This window comes from Mustela nivalis (assembly GCF_964662115.1).
Source record: "Mustela nivalis genome assembly, chromosome: 8".
In the NCBI taxonomy this organism is placed as follows: Eukaryota; Metazoa; Chordata; class Mammalia; order Carnivora; family Mustelidae; genus Mustela; species Mustela nivalis.
The window spans coordinates 12,435,006-12,458,273 of record NC_139027.1 but is presented as its reverse complement, the minus strand read 5'-3'; the positions used below and the strand labels follow the sequence as shown (position 1 = coordinate 12,458,273).

The 23,268-nt window shown below is 38.2% G+C and overlaps 1 protein-coding gene and 1 long non-coding RNA gene across 6 annotated transcripts in view; one reads left to right on the top strand and one right to left on the bottom strand.

The window, feature by feature from the left end:
* SMC6 (structural maintenance of chromosomes 6) overlaps nt 1–23,268 on the top strand; it is a 76,008-nt gene that overhangs the window by 51,656 nt on the left and 1,084 nt on the right. For 2 of the 3 annotated variants that reach the window (XM_082745785.1, XM_082745787.1), the window contains 6 exons: nt 7,266–7,403; nt 8,736–8,881; nt 13,161–13,286; nt 16,392–16,497; nt 19,547–19,699; nt 22,982–23,079. In XM_082745785.1, the coding sequence (XP_082601911.1) occupies nt 7,266–7,403; nt 8,736–8,881; nt 13,161–13,286; nt 16,392–16,497; nt 19,547–19,699; nt 22,982–23,079 (767 nt within the window). Of the gene's footprint in view, nt 1–7,265; nt 7,404–8,735; nt 8,882–13,160; nt 13,287–16,391; nt 16,498–16,773; nt 17,185–19,546; nt 19,700–22,981; nt 23,080–23,268 lie in introns of those variants that run through there. The other variant, XM_082745786.1, reaches the window with a different exon arrangement.
* LOC309872135 lies at nt 18,593–22,974 on the bottom strand. Of its 3 annotated transcripts, XR_014315685.1 has the most exons (3): nt 22,779–22,974; nt 22,365–22,449; nt 18,593–19,155 (listed from the first exon to the last, which is right to left on the bottom strand). It is a non-coding gene; the product is annotated as an uncharacterized lncRNA (long non-coding RNA). The 3 variants fall into 3 exon arrangements; XR_014315686.1 differs by lacking the exon at nt 18,593–19,155 and having other exon boundaries at nt 19,626–22,449; XR_014315687.1 differs by lacking the exon at nt 18,593–19,155 and having other exon boundaries at nt 19,626–22,449; nt 22,794–22,974.

The window sequence follows — 23,268 nt, the reverse complement described above, 5'->3', positions numbered from 1 at the left end:
CTGTTGGAAGTAAAGGAACAGCTTTTCTCCATCGATGTAACAATGTTTTGAGTTTTCATGGAACCCTTTTATAATCAGGCATCTACCATGGGGAATAGTTTTTTGGGTTTTGTTTTTTATTAACATATACTGTATCATTTGTTTCAGGGCTACAAATCTGTGATTCACCAGTCTTACACAACTCACAGCACTCACCATAGCACATACCCTCCCCAGTGTCCATCACCCAGCCTCCCCATCCTTCCTAACCCCCTCCCCTCCAGCAACCCTCAGTTTGTGTCGAGATTAAGAGTCTCTTGTGGCTTGTCTCCCTCTCTGCATTCATCTTATTTCATTTTTCCCACCCTTCCCCCATGATCCTCTGCCTTGTTTCTCAGATTCCTTATATCAGTGAGATCATATGATAACTGTCTTTCTCTGATTGGGGGATAGTTATTTTTAGCAGTATGAACAAGGTGTAATAAATTGTAGTCTTAAAATAGAAGATAGCCTATATCCAGTGTTATATGAGGTAAATATTTTCAGATACCTCACAAGTTCTTTTCCTTTTGGGTTACTTCCAAATATTCTGTCTTTCTTGAGTCTGTTTTGACTGTTTTGGTTGGTGTTTATTTCTTTCTCTGTTTCTGACTGTAGCTCCTAAGGCTGACCATGATCATCACAGTGTGTATGGCTAGTGCTGGGTCCAAAAACCAAACCAACACACAGAATAAAATTTTATTTGGTGGTCCTTAAATCAGGAGATTTTTTTAAAATTATTTTTTAAATAATTATTTATTTGACAGAGAGGGGGAGAAAGAGAGGGAGAGGCTGATGTGGGTCTTGAGTCCAGGCCCCTGGGATCATGACCTGCACCAAAGGCATACACTTAACCAACTGGGCCACCCAGGCACCCCAAATCAGGACACTTTTGAATAAAAACAGTTTTATTGAGATGCAATTGATGTGTAGTGAATACACATGAAAGTATACAGTTTGATAGGTATTGACATGTATAAACTGTGGCCACAGAGAATGGAATGTTTTCTTCACACTCAAAAGTTTCCCCATGTCCCTTGTAATCTCTCTGTCCTTACTCCATGTTCCTAATTACCAATCTCCTTGCTGTTAACTGTAGTCTACACACTTTCTAGAATTATGTATAATGGAATCACACATTATGTACTCTTACCGTTTTTTGGTTTGACCTTCTTCAGGATATAACACATTGTCTAGCACATATGTCCACACTATATTTTGAAAGTGAATAGAATAAAAGTTACTCTTCTTGATTTTGATATTCATCTATATTTTTACTTGAATCAGTCATTCATTCCTTTCTTTTGCTGAATAGTGTTCCATTATATTTGCTATGTCATTGTTTGTTTTTTTTACCTATTGAGGGACATACAGGTTTCCAGTTTGGGGGCTATTATAAATTGAATATTTATATTGGGGGCTTTATAAATAAAGCTGCCTTGACCGTTAGTGTACAAGTCTTTGTATATCACAGTAAATAAACAAACTGTCTTCCAGTCTAAACCTTCTTTTGGTAGTTCTTAAATCCATCAAAATTTTAGTGAAGATTTTTTTAAGTTTTTATTTGAATTCCAATTAACATACAGTGCAAGATTAATTTTAGATGTACAGCATAGTGATTCAACACTTCATACAACATCCTGTGCACACCACAAGTGTACCTCTTAATCCCCATCACCTATTTCACCCATCCTCCCACCCCCTCCATTCTGGTGATTGTCAGTTCTCGGTAGTTGAGAGTCTGTTTCTTGGTTTGTCTCTCCCTCTTTTTCCCCTTTGTTTGTTTTGTTTCTTAAATTCCACATATGAGTGAAATTATATAGTATTTGTCTTTCTCTGCCTTATTTCACTTAGGATAATACTCTCTAGTTCCATCCATGTTGTTGCAAACATCAGGATTTCTTTTCTTTTATGTGGCTAACATTCCATTGTGTGTGTGTGTGTGTGTGTGTATACTACATCCTCTTAAAGATTTTTGACCTGTGTTTATTCATTAGTCTTTGATTCTCTTGTGATGTGTTTGATTTTTTTTTTTAATTATGGCTGTATTGGCCTTATAAAATAAGTTTGGAAGTGTTTCCCCTTCCCTTTTCTGAAAGTTTTTGCAGATTTGGAATTACTTCTTTTTTACGTATAGAATATTACCATTTTCTTTAGTTGATACTGAACTATTTAAGTTTTCTTCTTAGGGATTGTGTTGTTTCATTGAAATTTATCATAGGTATTGAACATGTAGTTCATAATTTTTCTTTATTGTCCTTTATTAAACTGAACAACAGAGAGAAAATAGACTGACCCAAGCAAAAGAAAAAGAAAAGAAAGAATAAGAAAAGAAAAAAAGTCTGAAAAAAATGAATAACACTTTAAGGACTCGTGAGACTATATAACCAAAGATCCGACATTTGTATCACTGGAGTCCTCAAAAGAGAGGAGAAAGAGGACAGGGCTAAAAGCGTACTCCAAGAAATAATAGCTGCATCCTTTCCAAATTTGGCAAAAGAGTCTGAATTTACAGATTAAGAAAGTGAGTGAACGTCAAACAGGATAAACCCAAGATAATCCACAATAAGACACATCATAGTCAAACTTCTGAAAGCTAAAGTCTTAAAAGCACTAAGTGAGAAACTTTACCTCTATGGGAAACAAACACAATATTTGTATGGTAGCCAGTTTCTCATCAGAAACTATGGAGACCACATGGAAGTCGCACATTTTTCCAGTGCTGAAAGAGAAGACCAGCCATAATCTAATTGCTACATAAATATCTTTCAGCAGTAAAGGAAAAATTGAAATATTTTCAGATGAAAGAAAACTTGGAGAACTTGTTGCCAACAGACTTGTTCTAACAGAATGGCTAAAAGTTCTCTAAGTAGAAAAAAAAATAGAAGGAATTTTAGAACATCAGGAAGGAAGAAAAACAAGTTAAACATATATGTAAATGCAGCAGACTTTACTTCTCAAGTTTTTAAAATTATGTTTAAAACCAAATAAAATTTTAATAATGTCTGAGTCTGAGATGGTTCTAAAATACATAGAGGAAATATTTTAAGACAATTATGCTAAAAAATAAGGAAGCATAAAGGGCTAGAACAGGAGGTAAGACTTGTGTATTTATAATCAAGCTGGTAAAAATTATGACCAGTAGACTATGTTGTTAAATATATAAAATATATATATAATACCTGGAGCAACCACAAAATAGCTGTTCAGAGAGATACACTCAAAAGTACTATATATGGACAAATCAAAGTGGAATTCTAAAAAAATGTTTAACCCACATGAAGGAAAAAGAAGATAAAAAGATAAAACAAATGACAGACTTAAGCCCTAATTATATAAATAATTATATTAAATGTAAGTAGTCTAAATAAATAATTGAAAGATATAGGAACAGGGCTCAGTTGGTTAAACATCTGACTCTTGGTTTTGGCTCAGGTCATGAGGTCAAGCCCTGCATCAGTCTCCCATGCTCAGTGCAGAGACTCTCTGTCTCTTCATCTCCCTCTGCCCCTCCACCCCACCAGCAGGTTTTACTCTTTCTCTCTTTCTAGCTCTTGAATAAATAAATAAATAGAATCTTAAAAAAAAGACAGGTATAAGCAGATTAGGTTAAAAACATGACTAGCATATATGTTATCTACAAGGTCAATTCAAATGTAACCTATGGACAGGGTGAAATAAACAAATGGAAGTTTATATATCTTGCAAACGATAATCAAATGAAAGCAGGCGTGACTGTATTGAAATCTATAAGGTACCCTTCAAAATAAAATTACCAGAGGCAGAGAAGGACATTATATAATGACAAAAGGGTTACTCCACCAAGAATAGATAGCAATTGTAAATGTGTGCACCAAAAAAGCACAGCTGCACCAAACATATAACCTGCAAAATATGACAAAACTCCCTCACTAATTGATAGGACAGAAAATCAGTAAGGATTTAGAAAATTGAACAGCACCATCAATGTGTAGGATCTAGTACTTAGAGAATTACTTAGAGATTACCAGCACCGGCAGAACACGCCTCATTTTCCAGTGGCTATGGCATGTACACCAAGATAGATGATCTCCTGGACCATTAAAAAAAAAAAATTTTTAAAAGAACTGAAATTAAACAGTGTGTTTCCTAATTATAATGCATTCATACTAGAAATCTTTAATTGAAAGATCATCAATTAAAAATCTTTAAATAGATAATTTTAAAATACGTGAAACTTATCATCCTTCTAAATAACCCAGGGTCCAAAGAGGAAGTATTGAGAGAAATTTTAAAATATTGAGCCAAATGAAAATGAAGGTGATTTGGGAAATTTACAGCACTGAACAGTTTATTAGAAAAACAATATATAGGGACACCTGCGTGGCTCAGTCGGTTAAGCGTCTACCTTTGGCTCAGGTCATGATCTCAGGGTCCTGGGCTTGGGCCCCATATCAAGCTCTCTGTTTGGCAGGGAGCCTGCTTCACCCTTTCTGTCTGCCTCTCTGCCTGCTTGTGATCTCTCTCTCTCTCTCTCTCTGTCAAGTAGATAAGTAAAATCTTAAAATCTATATCTATATAAAATACATATCCTTATTATATATTATTCACAGTGACCACATGGGGTTTACTTATTCTGGAGATGCAAGATTATTTCCACCATATTAATAGGCTGAAGAAGAGAAATCATATATCAGTGAGGAAAAAATATTTGATAACATTCACTCATTCATGATTTTTTTAAAAAGTCCTTGGAAAAACAGAAATAAAGATTTTCTTCTGTCACATTAAAGGCCAGAAACAATCTAGTTAGCATGAAGAAGGTAAAGATGTTTGTCTTGCTATATTTACTCACTGTAGTTAGTATTGGAAGTTCTAGCAAGTGCAATATGACAAGAAAAGGAAATAATACACAGATTGTAAAGGAGGAAATAAAACTCTATTTGACATGCTATAATTGTCTACTTGGAAAAAAAAAAAAACAAACCTCAAGGAGTCTACAAGAAAATTCCTAGAACTAAAAATTAGTTCAGCAAAGTCACAGGATACGAGATAAACATAACAAAAGCCAATTGCACTTTGATATACTGTCATATGAACATGTGGCTGCTGAAATTAAAACTAAACACCTTTCACAGTTCCTGAACATAGAAGTGTTTCTATGTACATCTAAACAAAATATATTTGGGAGCTGTATTTTGTGCACAGAATACACACTTAATCAACCACTACTTCTGTTTCTATGGATTTGCCTATTTAGAAATTTCATGTCAGTGAAATCATACAATATGTGGTCTTTTGTGACCGAACTCTTTCACTTGGTATAATGTTTTCAGCCTTCGTCCCCACTGTAGCATGTATCAGCAGTAACTTTGTATGCCCTAGTAATATGCCATTTTATTATTGTGTATCACATCTTATTATCCATTCATCATTTGATGGTACTTCAGGTCCTCCTGCTGTGAGCATTCATGTACATGTTTTTCTTTCTTTTGGATAAAGACCTAGAAGTAGAATTGTTGGGCCACACACTTACGCTGTTTTGAGAAACTTTGAAATTATTTTCAAAAGTGCACCACTTTATGTTCCCACCAGTGATGTTTGAGTGTCACAGTTCCTTCACATCCTTGTTATTGTATGCCTTTTCTATTTTAACCATATTATTAGGTGTGAATTTGTTTTTTTAAGATTTTATTTGAGAGAGAGATAGCAAGAGAGAACACAAGCAGGGGTGGGGAGAGAAAGAAGCAGACTCCTGGGTGAGCAGGGAGCCTGATATGGGGCTCCACCTCAGGATCCTGGGGTTGTAACCGGAACCAAAGGCAGATGATTAATGAGCCACCCAGGTGTCCCAAAGAATGAAATGTTCTTTGTGGTTTTGATTTGCATTTTCCTTATGTCTAATACTGTTGAACAAATTATGTTCGTATTGTTCATGTGTGTATCTTCTTTGGAGAAATGTCTGATCAAAGCTTTGCCCTTTTTTCACTTGTGTTACATGTTTTTCTTTTTGAGTTTTAAGAGTTCTTTATGTATTCTGGGTATATGTTTGATATTTTTGATGCTATAGGGAATTTTACAGATTTTAAGTAATTTTTAAATTATTCCTAACATGTAGAAATATTACTGATTTTTGTTTTGGTTTTGTATCCAGTGAGTTTTCTAAACTTACTAATTTAAAAGCTTTTTCTTTGAAATTTCTTCATACAATCTCTCTTTTTTTTTTTTTTAAGATTTTATATATTTTTATATTGGGGGGGGTTAGGACAGAAAGAGTGGGAAAGAGAATCCCAGTCAGGCTCCACACTCAGCATGGAGCCCAATGTAGGGCTCAGTTCCACAACCCTGAGATCATGATCTGAGCTGAAACCAAGAGCTGGACACTCAGCTGACTGAGCCCCTCAGGCGCTCCAGTCATCTCTTTTTTGAAATGTGGTTTTACTCTTCCTTTCCGATATCTTTGCTTTTTATTTCATTTTTACATTTTTTTTTCCTTTTTGCATTTTCATTGAATTAGCGTGGGCCTGCAATACAGTGTTGAGTAGAATGGGCCTAGATCCTTGCCTTGTACTTGGTCTTAAAAAGAAAGCATTTAATCTTTAAAAAAAAGGTTAGCTGCTATTTGTGTTTTAATTGTTCTTATTCCTGTTTCCTCTTTTTTCCTTTTGGGGTTAGCCTGGTAATTTTTAGTGTTCCCTTTTTTAATCTCTTCTGCTCGTTTTTAAGCCATAACTCTCTTCTTTTTTCAGTGGTTGTTGTGCATTATAATATGCATCTTTACCTTATCATAGTCCACTATTATTTATTTTTAATGGCATCTTAAAAATGCTAAAATTGTGAGTTATGTTTCCAGACTGATAAATAGGTCAGTGAAAAGTATCTTTGCATCCTTTTCTCTTCCACGGTGACTCCCCTTTTTAAAAAGCCAGATCACCTCTGTAAATATCCAGCACTTGGATTGTCTTAAGTCTTTTCAGGCTTAAAACTTTTGACTTTCCACAAAACTGTCATATTTCCCAAAATATAGTTGAAAGCACCATAATATGTGGAGACTTCATGTTAGGATTTGAATATAATAATGTGACTTCTTAATTTGTGGAAACCCTTCACTTCCATTCATACGCCTGGATCTGAGCACTGCCACTTGCCTCTGGAAGCAACATTAACAGCCCTGTCCACTGTGTTATCAGCTAGTTTTGTACCTATGCTGGTAATTGTTTTTTAAAACAATCTTTTCTTCAAAGATTATTTTGGCTTTCTTTAAACAGGATGAATTAAACCTTGCTGATTCTGAAGTGGATAACCAAAAACGAGGGAAGCGGCATTATGAGGAAAAACAGAAGGAACACTTGGATACTTTAAATAAAAAGAAACGAGAACTCGATATGAAAGAAAAAGAACTAGAGGTTATCCAGCATTTTTCTTTTATGTTTTGTTTACCACCTCTGTCAGGGCTGTTCAAGTGTTTTCCTTAACGTCGTCTTTCCAAATATAGACACGTTGTCTGATGAGTTATCTGTTCTGTATAGTGACGGCTGTTTGAATTAGCGAGGTGACCCACCACGGAGAAGGCTCTGGGTCAGGCAGCAAGTTTAATCTCATGCCTCTGAGTGATTTGGAAAGTGACACTTGCTCTCAGCTACTTAACTCCTTACATGCCCAGCTTGGCAAGTGGACAGCAATTTTATGTCAGAAAAAGGCACCCCTTCCTCTGAGCAGCATGGGTGTGGACTGGGCTGAAATTCAGCTCTTGCTTCCTACACACCTTTTTTTTTTTTTTAAGATTTTATTTATTTATTCGATAGAGATCACAAATAGGCAGAGAGGCAGGCAGAGAGAGAGAGGAGGAAGCAGGCTCCCCACCAAGGAGAGAGCCCAATGCAGGGCTCGATCCCAGGACCCTGGGATCATGACCTGAGCCGAAGGCAGAGGCTTTAACCCTCTGAGCCACCCAGGAGCACCCCTACACACCTTTTTTAACAGCTGTCAGCAGCAGCCCTGTTTTTAGATGAGAAGTTGAAGGCAACCTTGGTGTAACTGGAAGAGATTCCAATTTTTCTTAGGAAAAGCCGCCTGGGTGGCTCAGTGGGTTAGGCCGCTGCCTTCGGCTCGGGACGTGATCTCAGGGTCCTGGGATCGAGTCCCGCATTGGGCTCTCTGCTCGGCGGGGAGCCTGCTTCCTCCTCTCTCTCTCTGCCTGCCTCTCTGCCTACTTGTGACGTCTCTCTGTCAAATAAATAAATAAATAAATAAAATCTTTAAACTCTGATCTCTTGTCTCACTTGTTTATGGCTCACTATGTGGAATGTTGTGAATGTAAAATAAGTACTATATATAAAGGTGCTTTGAGTTTTTTAATATTTTATGAATATGAGGGTCTTTTTGTTTATGTTTTCAGTACCATTTGGTGTTCAGAGGCCATTCTAAAATAAACACAGAAAGCAGTCTGCCACACTTTTCATAACTGCCACTTGAAATTGGTTTCACTAGGAAGATACAGAGATCTTACAAATTACTAAAGTTGTGCATAGTAATGCAATTTTCTCTTGAAGCTGTATAGTCTAAACTCTTCTCAATGTAAGGCTTAAATAACATTGTTAGTAAAAATAATCAAAATACATGTAAAAGTCTGATCCTAAGTTCAGAATTTTACTTTGCTTTTGTTGGCACAAGTAGTACAATTTATTACTATGTCAAAGAAAAGTTTTAAAGATATTAAACTTAAGATATAACCTTAGGAGAAAATGTCACAAGCAAGACAAATCTGCCCAGAACGGATAGAAGTCAAAAAATCTGCATCAATTCTGGACAAAGAAATTAATAGATTAAGACAAAAGATACAAGCCGAACATGCTAGTCATGGAGATCGAGAGGAAATAATGAGGTAAGTGGTTGGTCACTTTTCTGCTTTATTATTTATATATATTAAGTCATAAAAAATAAATGTTTATATGTAAATCTTAAGTTTGGTTTGAGTATTGCTATGGTATGGTATGGTACCATAGCAATAGTTATAACCAAGCTCGTTTTTCATGTGTGTCATTCATAATAAACTAATGGGGCACCTGGGCTGCCCAGCTTGACCTCATGGGTAATGGGATTGAGACCCAGAGAGCCCAACATGGGTCTCTGCGCTCAGTGGGGAGTCCACTTAGGACTCGTTCTCCCTCTTCCTCCACCCTCCCCCCAACACACACATTCTCTCTCTAAAATAAATACATCTTTTTTTTTTAACAAATAAATCTTTAAGAAAAATAATTAACATTTTTTCTTCTGAACTGTAGGAAAACTCATTAGGGATTGATATTTTAACATAAATGCCATTTTTATACCTGTAAGATTCATATAGGAAAAATGTTCAGCTTCACAAGCAATTAAAAGAAATGCAAACCAGAACCATTAGAAGCCATTTTCATATATGTCAAGATGAAAAATAACATGTCAGTCTCATGTCAGTGAGATTTCAGAGAAATGGCTATTTTTAGGTTAGTGGTAAGAATGGAAGCTCTGGGGGTGCCTGGGTGGCTCCGTGGGTTAAAGTCTCTGTCTTCCGGGTCAGGTCATGATCTGAGAGTCCTGGGATGAAGCCCCATGTCGGACTCTCTGCTCAGCAGGGAGCCTGCTTCTCTTCCTCTCTCTCTGCCTGCCTCTCTGCCTACTTGTGATCTCTGTCAAAAAATAAATAAAATCTTAAAAAAAAAAAAAAAGAATGGAAGCTGTGTTAGTGTAGTGAAAGCACAGTTTTTTAAGCAAGACTACCTTGTTTTGAATTGCAGTTTTACTTCCAGTTATGGGAGTTTTGCAAATTACCTAATCTCTCTGAACCTCAATTTGCTTGTCCGTAAGATAGGGAAACTATAGCTGTAGGGTGCTTATAGGGATTAAATGAGTTGGTCCCTAATAAACAATATTGGGATACATAAAATGTTAGCTGTGATTATTATTGAAGTTTTTCTGAAAAGCATTAAGGCAGCTTATGTCAAACCCCTTCAAAAATTTCAATTTGGCCAAATAATTTTGTTATTATAATCTAAAACGAGAAAAGCTATTTGTGCCTGGGTATGTTTATTGTAGCAGTATTTATTTAAAGCTGGAAAATTAGGAATTATGTGCAACTATAGGATGCTGGTTGAATTATAGTAGAAAACTACATCTGTTTAACTTTATGGAGAGCTTTTTATAACAAAGTTCAAGAACAGGAATGCTCTCAATTCTGTTTACAGAAACAGTGGAAAACAATTGGAGGAAACACAATCATAGTTAAGAGTAGTTTTTCTTTACAGTAGATCAATACCTCACGTGTTTTGTTTTGCTCTTAAAGTATAATCTCCAGAAACCATAGGAGACACTTAATCATAGGAAACAAGCTGAGGGTTGCTGGGGAGAGGCGGGATGCAAGGGTGGGGTCACTGGGGGAGGGGCATTGAGGGCACGTGGTGTAGTGAGCGCTGGGTGTTATATAAGACTGATGCATCACTGAACCCTGCCTCTGCAACTAACAATACACTATATGTTAATTGGATTTAAATTTAAAAAAAATTTTTTTTAAAGTAAACATACATACACACAAATAAAGTATAATCTCCAAGTTTGTTTTTTTCCAGAGAAGTTTTTCTTCAGTCTTTAGGAACTTGGCTTCTTCCACCACATTTACTGGAGGTCGAGGGGCAGAGCCCGTCGGCCCACATCGGGGATGGGGGTGTTGGGTCCTATGGTCCCTCCCGAGAGGGTTGCCCGGCTGCCCTGCTGTGAAGAGCATGGCTCGCTCAGCCCTGTAGGCTCGCACCCAGCCGCAGAAGACACTCACTTGGGCAGTGTCCCTGACGCAGCAAATGAATGTCCCTAGTGAATAAGCAACTTAATAGCCTTATCCCGGGTTGTGCCACAGGCGAGGCTGGGGCAGTGGCCTTTTGTGGCACGTCCAGTATTATTCCTTCTTTTCTTGGTCATCTTGGAAGTGAGGACCCGTGAAGGCTGTCTACTTCTCTCTCCAGTCTCACCTCTACAACTTTTCTCTCTCTTTTTACCTAATTAAATTTATTAAATACGTTTTCATCGTTTATGTAGATGCATATTTGTTATTCTTCATTGTTGCCAGATACAAGAGGTAGTGCAGTAAATAAACTTGGACAGATTGTTTTCTTTGATTTAATGATACATTGTAGAGATCTTTTTATATCAGTACACAGGTATTTTCTCATTGCTTTTTATAATTACATGGTATTGAATCATCTTCTACTGATGGATAGTCGAATTCTAATCTAATCCCTGGCTGTTATAAATGATGGTCACAGTAAATAATTTTGTATATGTGTCTGATTGTGTAGTCAGGTATTTTTATAGGATTGACTCCATTTTGGAAGACTCCCTTCCAGGGACTGTGCTTGTTGGCACTCCTGAGGGCAGTGTGTCCGAGGGCTTGTTTCCCCTCAGCCTAAACTGTGTGATAACCTTAGGTTTTTTTTTCTTTTTACTTTTTGGCCAATGGGTAGATTTCCTTTAAAAAAAGTAGAAGAAGAGAAGAATATATTGCTCAATGTAATTTTAATTTCTGCTTTCACTTATACTGAGTCTGAACATCTTTTCCTGCCTTAAGGACTATTTATTTATATCTTTTTCTGTGAACTTTTTATGTATTTCATTTTTCTTTGAGTATTTTTGATGTGAAGAGTGTATTTTTTCTTTTTCCAAAGGGCTGCATAGCTATTTGAAATTTTGGTTGTCTTATAATTAATTGCATCCTTAAGAACGGCCGTGTGAAGTAATGTGTTTTGTTTTGGCATGTTCAGAACTGTGTGTCTGTAGCTTTTGAATTTGAAGGGATAGTTCAGCCTGATAGAACATTCTTTTTCTCCTGACCATCTGTTTATGATGAGAGCTGTAACTTGTCCAGAATGTCAGATTCTGTCATCCTTTCCTTGGTGTACACAGTGTTTTTTTAATCCGTAGATTTACCTTATTTCTTAAAATTTCTTGTTTGTATTTTACTGGTACATGTTTGCTGTGCTATTGTTCAGTTGGTTTTACATAGCCTTTGTGGCAAACATGTTGTATGTCCTTTGTCTTCTAGTTATTGTCTCATCATGTTCTCCTTTTTGCGTTTCTCATTTCTGATCTCTGTGTCTGTGAGTGTTTTCTTTGTTGTCACTTTTTCGCTGTGCGCCATCTCCTCACTCTGTCTTCATATCCTTGTTCTTTTTTGTCCAACCCCTTCTTCCTCTCCCCTCGCTTGGGTTCTACAGGTTCTCACCCGCTGCCTCCTCTTACTTGGTGATCACCTGCTGTTGTTTACCTGTTCTCTGAGTACTTTGATTTCTCTATTCTTTCAGGTTTTTGATGTCTATTTTGAGGTGTCTCTTCCTGTTAGAACTTACATCATGTTCTGTTCTAATTTGTGGTTTTCAATTACAGTTTTCATCAGCTTTGTAACAGCCTTGTTTTATTGAGTTTTCTTTGTCTGTAGGGGCCATGGTGCTGCTCTATCCCAAGCCTATTTCCATTAATATCTGTGTGTGGAGACTCTATCTGTGCCTTTTGTGTTACTCATTTTTTACATGGACTTTCCTGGACTGGGCATCTGAATGAGCTTGTGGTGGGGAGCTGTGGAGCCTTGGCCAAGGTTGCCTTTCAGACTCGGTCAACAACCTTCTCTCCTCTCCTCTTCCAGTGAGCTGTTGCCCTCTGCAATAGCACTTCTGAGGGACCCTGCCTTCTCTGCCTCTTTGACCTTGTCTTGTTCAGGCAGGTGTTGGCAGATCTTAATGCACAGCTCTGTTCCTCTGTTCTTGCACTGGCATCTGTCACTCAAGGAAACATTTCTTGCCTTCTGGTATGATCCCTTCACTTTAAGAAGGTGTATACTGGCTGGCATTTTCTACGATCTGCCACTCTGCCCTGTGCTACTCCCCCCACCCCGGTACTTTCCTCACTTCCTCTGCCTTCTCCAGGACCTGGACTTTTCTCCTGCCTAGCCCTCTTCAGCTTCGGGTCAGCACATGCTCATTCTGGGAGTACAGTTTGCCTGGAGACAGGACACCTGTGGTTGCTGGGCCCCTTAGCACTCCGTGTACTCTCCCTTCTTCCCCATTAAATACATGAGATTTTACTTTTCTTTATGTTTCTTTGAATGACACTTACTGACTTATATTTTTCTCATAAAACAGGCAGTATCAAGAAGCAAAAGAAACCTACCTAGATCTGGATAATAAAGTAAAGACTTTAAAAAGGTTTATTAAATTGCTGGAAGAAATAATGACTCATAGATACAAAACATATCAACAATTTAGAAGGTAAGTGCATTTAAAAATATTACCACATATTTTACATGTTCATATTTTCTTTGTTTTCACTTACCCCTTATAAATAATAAAATTAAATTGAAAGAACTTTACATGATTCAGTTAAAGAAGAAATTGCCAGGTCTTCCTTTATTGGCCAGTACTTAGGGTCCTGATTAAATAATCAGCAAATTCTGGACTAGAAGGGACTTTTTTATTTTTTAATGATTTTATTTATTTATTTGACAGAGAGAGATCACAAATAGGCAGAGAGGCAGGCAAAGGGGGAGAGAGGGGGAAGCAGAAACGCGCTGAGCAGAGAGCCCGAGGCGGGGCTGGATCGCAAGACCCTGAGATCATCACCTGAGCCGAAGGCAGAGGCTTAACCCTCTGAGCCACCCAGGCACCCCGCGGAAGGGACTTTTAAAGGGAGCTTATCCAGATTTTCTACTCCATTAGATACCCTTTACTAAGTAACTCAGAGACAGCTGTTCCATCTCTGTTCACATTGGTCCTTTGAATGGGAGCTCGCTGGCTTTGCAACAGCCTGTTGCACTCTGGGACACTGCATGTTGTTAAGGGATACAAGTTTTTGGGTTTTTTTGTTTGTTTGTTTTTTGTTTTTTAAAGGGATATAAGTTTTTGATGAGACTGTTGAGGTGGTACTCAGTTTAGGATCTAGTGGAATGGTGTGGCTCTATGGATGTAGACTCTGATTTGTTAACTGCTGTGTCTCCAGTACCTGCTCCTGAGCCTGAAGTACAGTAGAAAGTTGATAGATATTGGTGGAAAGAATGAACAAAAGATCAGAGAAACTGGATATTGTGTGTACCCAGAAATCTTCATATTCTCAGGGATAGATTGACCCTAATGAAAATCACAAACAACAGAAATAAACCAGAGGTCAGTTTAATAGGTAGGGATGGTCCTTGACCTACTTAGAGTCAAGGCAGTCCTAATCTCTACACTTAACCTTTGTTTTCCCCAGTGACATTCCCCCAGTGACCTGCTTTTTACCTGTCTTTATACCCAAAACTACAATCCTGAGACTATAGAATTAAAAAAAAATGTATCTAATATGTATGAGGAAATTCAGTTAATTCAATAAAGAGAAGTAGACTTTGCATGTGTCGTCATATTCCCTTGGTTGGTTTTTAACTAAACCCTTGGTTGGTTTTTGAAATGTGTGCTTCAGTTTTGTAAGCATGTTTTTAGGACTTCACTTATATAGGATTTATTTTTATCCTTTTGAGGCGCTTGTTAAGTCTCATTAGGTGGGACCTGAGCAGCTGGTTCAGGACCAACTCTTTCCTACCCGTGAAGCAGTGCCCTTCAGAGTACTCCACGGACCCTTTTGAGTTAAAAGGCTTCTGCCTTCGGGAACTGGGACTATTCCTGGCTCCAGGTGACCTCTGGGGATTGCTTCTGCTGCACTGGGATGTTTGCTGCCCAGCTTCCCACATGCAGAGACAGTTCTCAGCTGGAGACTGTCTGTGCGCTGGGCTTCTCCCTGTGCTGCACTCTAGGCTTTGAGATCTAGAGCAGCTTGGCCTCCCCAGACACCCGGCTCTGTCTTCTCTAACAGGGAGACCTCCAGGCTCCGCCTGGGTTTCCACTCCCCTTTACTCCTTCTGTAAACAGTGATGTGGGACATCTATAAGTCTCAGTTTGTTTGTTTCCTGTATTTTAGAGATCATTTTGACTGCGATTGCCTGTACTGTCTGATGTTCAGTCTGAAAACTTATTTAATTTATTCTCTCCAGTGTTTTTTGACATGTCAGGCTAGGACTATATCCGATGCCTATTTCTCCATCTTTTTCAGAAGCAGTGGGGTTTGCTCTTAAATTGTTATCCAGAAAATTTTTATTTAAAATATTTTCTGTGAAAGTACTCATCTTATAGTATATTATCTTGATATGTTTCTTCATCAGTGACATGTTTTATCTTCTTTACCCAGTCTTAAGAGTAGAATAAGAATGATCAAATTTTTAAAAATTGTTTATCTCTTTACACAGAAGAACCTTGCCATTTTATGAATCTCTCTTAGACATCTCATGTATGGGAGCAATTAAAGAATACTTATCAGTAGTGAAAGAAAGAAACTTTTACAGAAAATTCTGAAAACCAGCTAGCTGTGGTTGCTGTGTCACAAAAGAAAACTCAAGCTATCGATATTTTCTGGGGGTGGAATTGCAACGTAGTTTAGCAAGGAAATTAGGAGGGATAATAATAAAATGATAGTTACTCTGAAGAAATGAACCTTGGGCTCATTAAGGAGCAGAGATGTTAAGAAAGATACCAAGTCTCCTTCTATCTAGATCTTATTTTCTATACCATTCCCCCCTTGGAGAAATGGCTGCTTCCAGAGCTGGGCAGAGAAAGTACAATTGAGCCTCTTGCTATTCCAGAAAGTCAGTGCTCCGAAGGAACAGAATCATGATGCAAGGACCTAAGAGGCAGCCTCAGGAGGCTCCTACTGGCCAGACCTGGGCCCGTTTGAGGCAGGAATGGTTGGTAACCCCGTGAATAAAATAAGAATCTTTGACTCCATCCTGATACATAGAAAAGTGAATAAATAAATAATTGAGGAAGAAGGGAAAGGTGCTTGTTACAGTGGAATGCCATGTGATAAACGGAGTCTGCATTGTTCTAGGCTGTGGGTAAGGCATCATAGGTACGGAACGATAAAGAACTTGCCCTCACCCTTAGTATCTCCATAAATCAAGAGGAGACATGCAGATGATTAGGCCATTTATTTATTATCTTAACACTACTAGAGTTTACTCTCAAGGACAAGATTTATGTCTTCTGTATTAGGGTGCTGCCTCATATAAATTGTTTGAATTAATTGATATATTCCCATGGATTGGCTGTAATGTAATAGAATTTATTAAATATGTTTATTATAAAAGGAAATGACGTGGTAAAAATGTGGGGACACAAAATATAAAGATGAGGGGGAAAAAATCTTAAAATCCTACCTATTACCTGGGCAACGAGAGTTAACATTTTGGCATATTTCTCTCTGGTCTTACACGCTGGTTTAAAGATCATGCTGAATATACAGTTTTTATATATTTATAGTCTTTTTAATGTGCCCCATTTCTTTACTCCAAGGTGTTTGACTTTACGTTGCAAATTGTACTTTGACAACCTACTGTCTCAGCGGGCTTATTGTGGAAAGATGAATTTTGACCATAAGAATGAAACTCTGAGCATATCAGTAAGTGTCTTAACTCTTTGTATGCTAATTATTAAGGGAATTAACTGCTGCATTTCTTTTGATAATACATTGATAAGCTTTAACCTGTTGTGTTTGGAAAACAAAAGAACTTACTTTTAAGTTAAGGCTAATGTTTGCCAGAGTGTTGAAAATTGAATCCTTCTCACTAGCTAATGCTGCCATGGTACCCTCCCCACCTCAGACGACCACCAAGAAAATGACTAGGAATTTTATTTGCAGTGGCAAATGTTAATTAACCCTCTTTCTACTCCACAGGTTTCTTTTTAAAATTCATGTAGCACTTTAAATTAATGTGGGCTGTTATAGAAAGTCCATGGACTCTGGAAGTCACTATAGGAAACCAAGAAAGGATTTCTCAGAAGAACATTCTACTCCTTGTCATTGTCTTTGCACTTATTTCTGAAGGTGCAAAGATCCAGCCTCTTTTTTGGAAAAACAAAGCCACATATACAACTTTGCAGAGACTGTGTGTGTGGATTCTTTCATGGGCGCATGCATTGGAAGAGGGAGTGTGGGAGACAGCATTAAAAATTATGTATACAGGTGGTCAGAAGCAACCACTGCTCTAAGTAATTGGGGCAAAATTTTGAAGTAATTGCTTACTGCTCTCAGTTGCCGTAAATTTTATACTTCATTTTGATAGTTAGAATAAATGATAACTTACAGTACATCTATGTAAGACTCATATAATATTTTAAGAAATAATAATTAAAGAATGATAATGTATTTAAAAATGGTCCAAACGCTTAAAAAGGAACTTCACAAAGTATCCAAGTGGTGAATAAGTGCCTGAAAAAGCATTCATTATCATTCATCCGAAAAATATGAATTTGGGCCAACTGGGGGGCTCAGTTAAACATCTGACTCTTGATTTTGGCTCAGGTTGTGATCTCAGGGTGGTGAGATCCAGCCCCACATCAAGCTCCACGCTCGGCAGGGAGTCTGCTTAGGATTCTGTCTCTCCCTTTCCCTCAGCCTCTCCCCTCTCTCTCTCTGTAAAAAAAAGAAAGAAAAAAGAAAAGTATGAACTTACACCATAATAAATGTCTATCATACTGCTACCGGTGTGACCAAAAAGAGCCACGCTGCAAACATCTTGTGCTGGTGAGCACTTGGAACACCCGTACCTTGGAACTTGGAACTTGGACTTGGACCTTGGAACACTCGTACCTTGTCAGCAGGCGTAGAATTTGATAGAACTAATTTGGAGACCTGTCAGGCAGTGTTTATGAAAGCAATTCTACTCTTCAGAACTCTTCAAAAACTGATAAAAATTCACCTGATTAAATGGTGATGAGTAAAGTTAGAATAGTTGGGGTGCCTGGGTGGCTCAGTCATTGAGTGTCTGCCTTTGGCTCAGGTCATGATCCCAGAGTCCTGGGATCGAGCCCTGCGTCGGGCTCCCTGCTCGGCCAGAAGCCTGCTTCTCCCTCTCCCTCTCCCCCTGCTTGTGTTCCCTGTCTCACTGTGTCCCTCTCTCTGTCAAATAAATAAATGAAACATTTTTAAAATAACACATTATATGTTAACAAAATTAAAAATAAAAATAAATTTTAAAATAAGTAAAATAAAAAACAAAGTCAGAATACTTGTTACCTTTTGGATTTGTAGTGACTGGGAGAGAACACAGGGAATCTGCCGGAATGCTAGAAGTGTTCTGTGCCTTGATCTGAGTAATTACCCAGGTAACTGAGCTGAAGACTTAAACTTTATCTTCCTTACTCTATATAAATTATACTCTAATAGAAATGGAAAAAAGGAGAAAATATTAGGAGTGTTTGGATAATTTATTCCCAGATCTAACTGTACGGGACAACTGAAGCGAGCCCCTCGGACATTATCACCCCGTTATTCAAAAAGAATATTACTGTTCCTAGGATCCTTTCGTTCTCTAGTCTTCATTTTACAAATAAGGAAACTGAGACCAACGTCCCATGATAAGTTAATAATAGATCGGAGTACAATTTAGTTCTCCACAATTAGTCTAGGGTTTCATTTATTAGATTGATACAAAATGCAGTTTTGGAGCAAAGGACCGCATCCTGTTAATTTAGTTCTTGCTTTTATGTGGGTAGTTTGTTTGTTTGGTTGGTTGGTTGGTTGGCTTGATTTGGCTTTTTATTACGGAGTTCCTTTTTCATTTGGATTTTCCCAGATTCAGGTTTACGGATGATAAATTAAAATTTCTGTGTATGTTTAAATTCAGATTTTTTTATAACCTTTTTATAAATGAATGCTAATTGAGAGGCACATAATTTTCAAATAGTGGATGAGATAAATATGCGAAGCTATGTGTTTGCTAAAACTCATATGGTGAAACTTCATGATGGACAAGTTGATGGTGCCTTATGGGTTATACGTATGTCTGGATTTCTGTCCAAATAAAATAGAATTCCTTCTAATGTTATTTTATACTGTCTCCCCAGGATATTGTGTGAAAGTTTGTTATTAATTTTATTAATTACTTTATCATTATTCCTCTGAGCCCTTACTTAGAGGAATTTTTTTAAGAGATTTTACATGTTTCAGTTAGTTGCTGCTGATATTCCTTGGCCAGTGTGAGCCTCTTTAAGTTGGTCCTGTTGTCTTCTTGACATTCAGTAATTACCTTTAAAGCAGCTTAGCCACTAGATGTCACTGTAATTCAAATAACAAAAGATTATTTTAGTCCGTAGCAAATGCTTAAAGAAAGAAAGCGATCTCATGCACAGTAGCACTGAAAATAATAAAATACTTAGGAATAAATTTAACCAAGGAGCTGAAAGATCTGTACACTGAAAACATAAGACATTGATGAAGGAAACTGAAGAAGACACAAATAAATGGGAAGATAGCCCACATTCATTAATCAGAATTAATTAATATTGCTAAATACATGTCATTTCCAAATCACTAAATGATTTTGGGTTTTTTTGTTTTGTTTTGTTTTTGTTTTGACTGTAAACCCATTCTTTTCTAATGCTAGTCAACCTTTCTGTAAAGAATTTAGTCTGACTTTTGCTCCACTTTGTTTTTTAACTCATTCAAGGTTCAGCCTGGAGAGGGAAACAAAGCTGCTTTCAACGACATGAGAGCCTTGTCCGGAGGAGAACGTTCTTTTTCCACAGTTTGCTTCATTCTTTCTCTGTGGTCCATTGCTGAGTCTCCTTTCAGATGCCTGGATGAGTTTGATGTCTACATGGTAGTGTTACATTTTGAATTCTCCAAGTTTTGTTGTTGTTGGAAATATGTATTTTGAAAGGAAGCAGTTCTCTCTTTAGTATTACCCACAAGAGAAGGGATCCTGCCCTGACACTTTAGTCCATGAGAGGTGGTAGGGAATAACTTAAGAATTTTCGTCTGTCCTCAAAAGCCCGTCCTGGGCTTCCGGCTCTTCCCTAGCCCGTCTCCACCTTCCATTTCACAGGGGTAAGCATTTCCTAGCACTTGCTTGGGCTGGAAGAGCAGCAGATACCACACAAGGGGCAGAAACATTTGAACTGGACATTACAGACCTAGGTTTGAGACCTAACTTCTGCAGAGGACTTTGGGCCTCAGTTTCTTCATGCATAAAATAACATCATTAATCCTTCCATCTCACAGCGTTACGGTGAGACGCTCCAGTCTGATGTGTAAATGCACTTCCGATGGCAGAGGGAGCGTGAGGCCTCTCTAGCCAGCTCTTAACATGCTGTGTACTTCTTCATGACGTATTCTTTTCTAAACCCACCGTAATCTGGGCCTAGACTATGATACTCCAGCAAAACTTGCTTAGCGAGGATCATCAGTGAAGTTTTAGTATTATTTTAATTCTTTGAAGGATTTGATACCAGAGACACATCCTCCATTTCCTATAAAATGTCTTCTTGCCAGTTTCTGCTCTCCTCTTTTCTGGTCTTTTGTGTTCCAAGCGGCCTCCCCTAATGCCGTTCCCCTTAAATGTGTGAGGTCCTCTCGGTTTTTTATACTGTTGTTCATTTTCCTGAACATACCCTACCTACGCCTACACACTGAAACACACACACACACACACACACACACAGAGTCTCCAACACTACCACCTACATCTGGATACCAGCAAATCTGAGTGTCTCCTCCTGACCCCTCTCTTGCGCTCCAGACCTATATGCCCAGCCACTGCTAGACGTCGTCAGGCACAACCGTGCCTCAGACTCTGCAAGTCTTCCACTCAGAGCCTCTTCCTTTTCCTGAAGCCCCTACTTTGATTGCTGGCAAATTGCTGTTTCCTACGTGGTTACCTCTCCCTGCCAGAACTTTGATGTATCTGTGATCCTTCCTTCCTTTTTACTTGCCCATCATGTCTGACTCCACGTCTCTGCTCCTTCCTGTTAGCTTGGCTCTGTCTCCTCACCCTGTCATTACCGCCTCCTATCCAGACTCCCAGAGTTCAACCTTCCTTCTTCTGTGGTCCCTCCCTCACTGTTTTGCCAGGTTTTATTTCTAAAATGAATCTGATCATGGTCACTTGCTTGTTTTGAACTCTGTGGTGGTGAATTATCTTATCTGGGATGAATGTTTACTTCTTTGGGTAACTGAGATGCTACATGCCCCTACTTCTGTGGCCATCCTAAGCTACTTGTGATTTTCCAAACACTGTGTCCCTGCCTTTTGTGCCCTTCGTGTTTGTCAGAATCCCACTCCTCTTTCCAGACTTGGTTCGGATGTGACCTTTATACAGCCTCTGTGACCACCAGGCAGGATTTAAGAACCTCTCAGCTCCCTTGGCACCACCCCACACCAATTCATACTATTATTTTTATATTTTATAATATAAAATGTATTATTATGTAATTTATATTATATACATTTTACTATTATGTATCTTACACATTTTCATCTTGATGTTACCAACTATGTCTATTTCTACCTGCCTGATGCGTACCTAGTCCATAATAAATACTCATAAAGTGCTCATTCGTGGACTTCATACCTGTGACTTGTAAAATCCACCCTTCAGTGTCATTTGTCCCCTGCGATAACATTGCTGCAGTTGGTTAGAAATTCTCTGAGAACTGGTTTCAGAACTAATCCACAAACCACAGAAGAGGACTTGTTCTTACCAGGTGCTCATTTTGTTTGAAATGCCATTTTGCAGTCTTACCACCCATCTGATTTGTCAGATTTAATTCCGATAACTTCTTTCTCTTTCAGAAACTTAGAGGTTCTTAATCAGAATGGCATTTTGCCTCACTGGAATTAACTGAGAAAAATGTGCCCAAGTTCTGAAAACCAATCAGAAACAAATGCGTATATTTTGGTGGTTTGGCAGCTTTGTTATTAAATGATAGGCCTCCCCAGGGCAATGTTGTGAAAAGACAGCATCTGCTTGTGCCAGCTCTTGTTATTTTTGTTAACTTTAAGTGAGATTGCTTTACAGATATGCCGGAGGGAAGAAATTATGTAATCCAAGCCACTGAGCAGTGTAACCAGGATGCTGGTCTGCCTCCAAAACCGTGTGTCCTGAAGCCCATGCCATCCTCCACACACAGTTTCAGACAGACCTTTAAAAATATATGCCTGTAAACACATTTGGTTATGTTTTCAACTTTTCGTTTTCAAGATACTTTGATTTTTTTTCTTTCACAGTTATTTATACTCAGAAAATGTAAGCCCACAGTTTTAGTTTTCAAAACCTGTTACAATGAAGCATTGTTTTTATATACACTGATATGCTATTTAACTTACTTTAAAGATTGAGTCGAGGAACTGGTTTATAAATTTAAATTGGTTCAGGGCGCCTGGGTGGCTCAGTCCGTTAAGCGTCTGCCTTCGGCTCAGGTCATGATCCCAGGGGCCTGGGATCAAGCTCTGAGTCCGGCTCCCTGCACAGCTGGGCGCCTGGTTACCTCGCTCTCCCTCTGCCTGCTGCTCCCGCTGCTTGTGCTCGTCTGCTCTCTCGCTCTCTCTCGCTCTCTCTCGCTCTCTCTGTTGCTCTCTCTCTCTCTGTGTCAAATAAATAAATGAAATCTTTAAATAAATAAATAAACAGGTTCACATTGTATGCATTGTAGAAAGTGATGGGGTAGGGACAGAGGTTTTAAAACATCCTAATCATTGAGGGGAATTTTGAGAGAATTTAGTAACTTTATAGCTGTCACTTGATATTGTTCTCCTGAGGGATTAATTACTATTACTATACAAATTAGATCCATTCTCTAACATTTCGTTTTGTCTTTGGAATATTTGCAGGTTATTTTAATTGCTAAGTGTATTTGAGGGAGGGAGCTGTATTTACAAATAAACTTGACTGTAGAAATTACCTGGAAGATACGTACATTCAGTTATTTTCCCCTAATAGTTCTGGATACTGTCTTTCCCTGTACGGATAGTTTGGCATCACATGTAAGATAGTAGCCGATCCTGGACAAAAGTGTGGGGTTTTTGTCGAGCGGCCAGCAGAACGCTGCTTTTGCAGGAACAGGAACATGACTGATGCAGCAGCGATCTTAACTTTGTTCTTCAGGACATGGTCAACCGGAGGATTGCGATGGACATGATACTCAAGATGGCCGATTCCCAGCGTTTCAGACAGTTCATCTTGCTCACCCCTCAGAGCATGAGGTAACTTCAGAAAATTCTTCTGTGAATATATAAATCAAGTATATAAAAGGAAGAAATAAATTTCTTGTAATCTCAAGTTTTTAAAGGCAAATACATAAAAGAATAGAAAGAAAAATCAGTTCCAATGTCAGGAGATTTAAGATAGTTTTTCCTTTTTAAATATTTCAAATTTTGTTGGTGTTCTCTCCC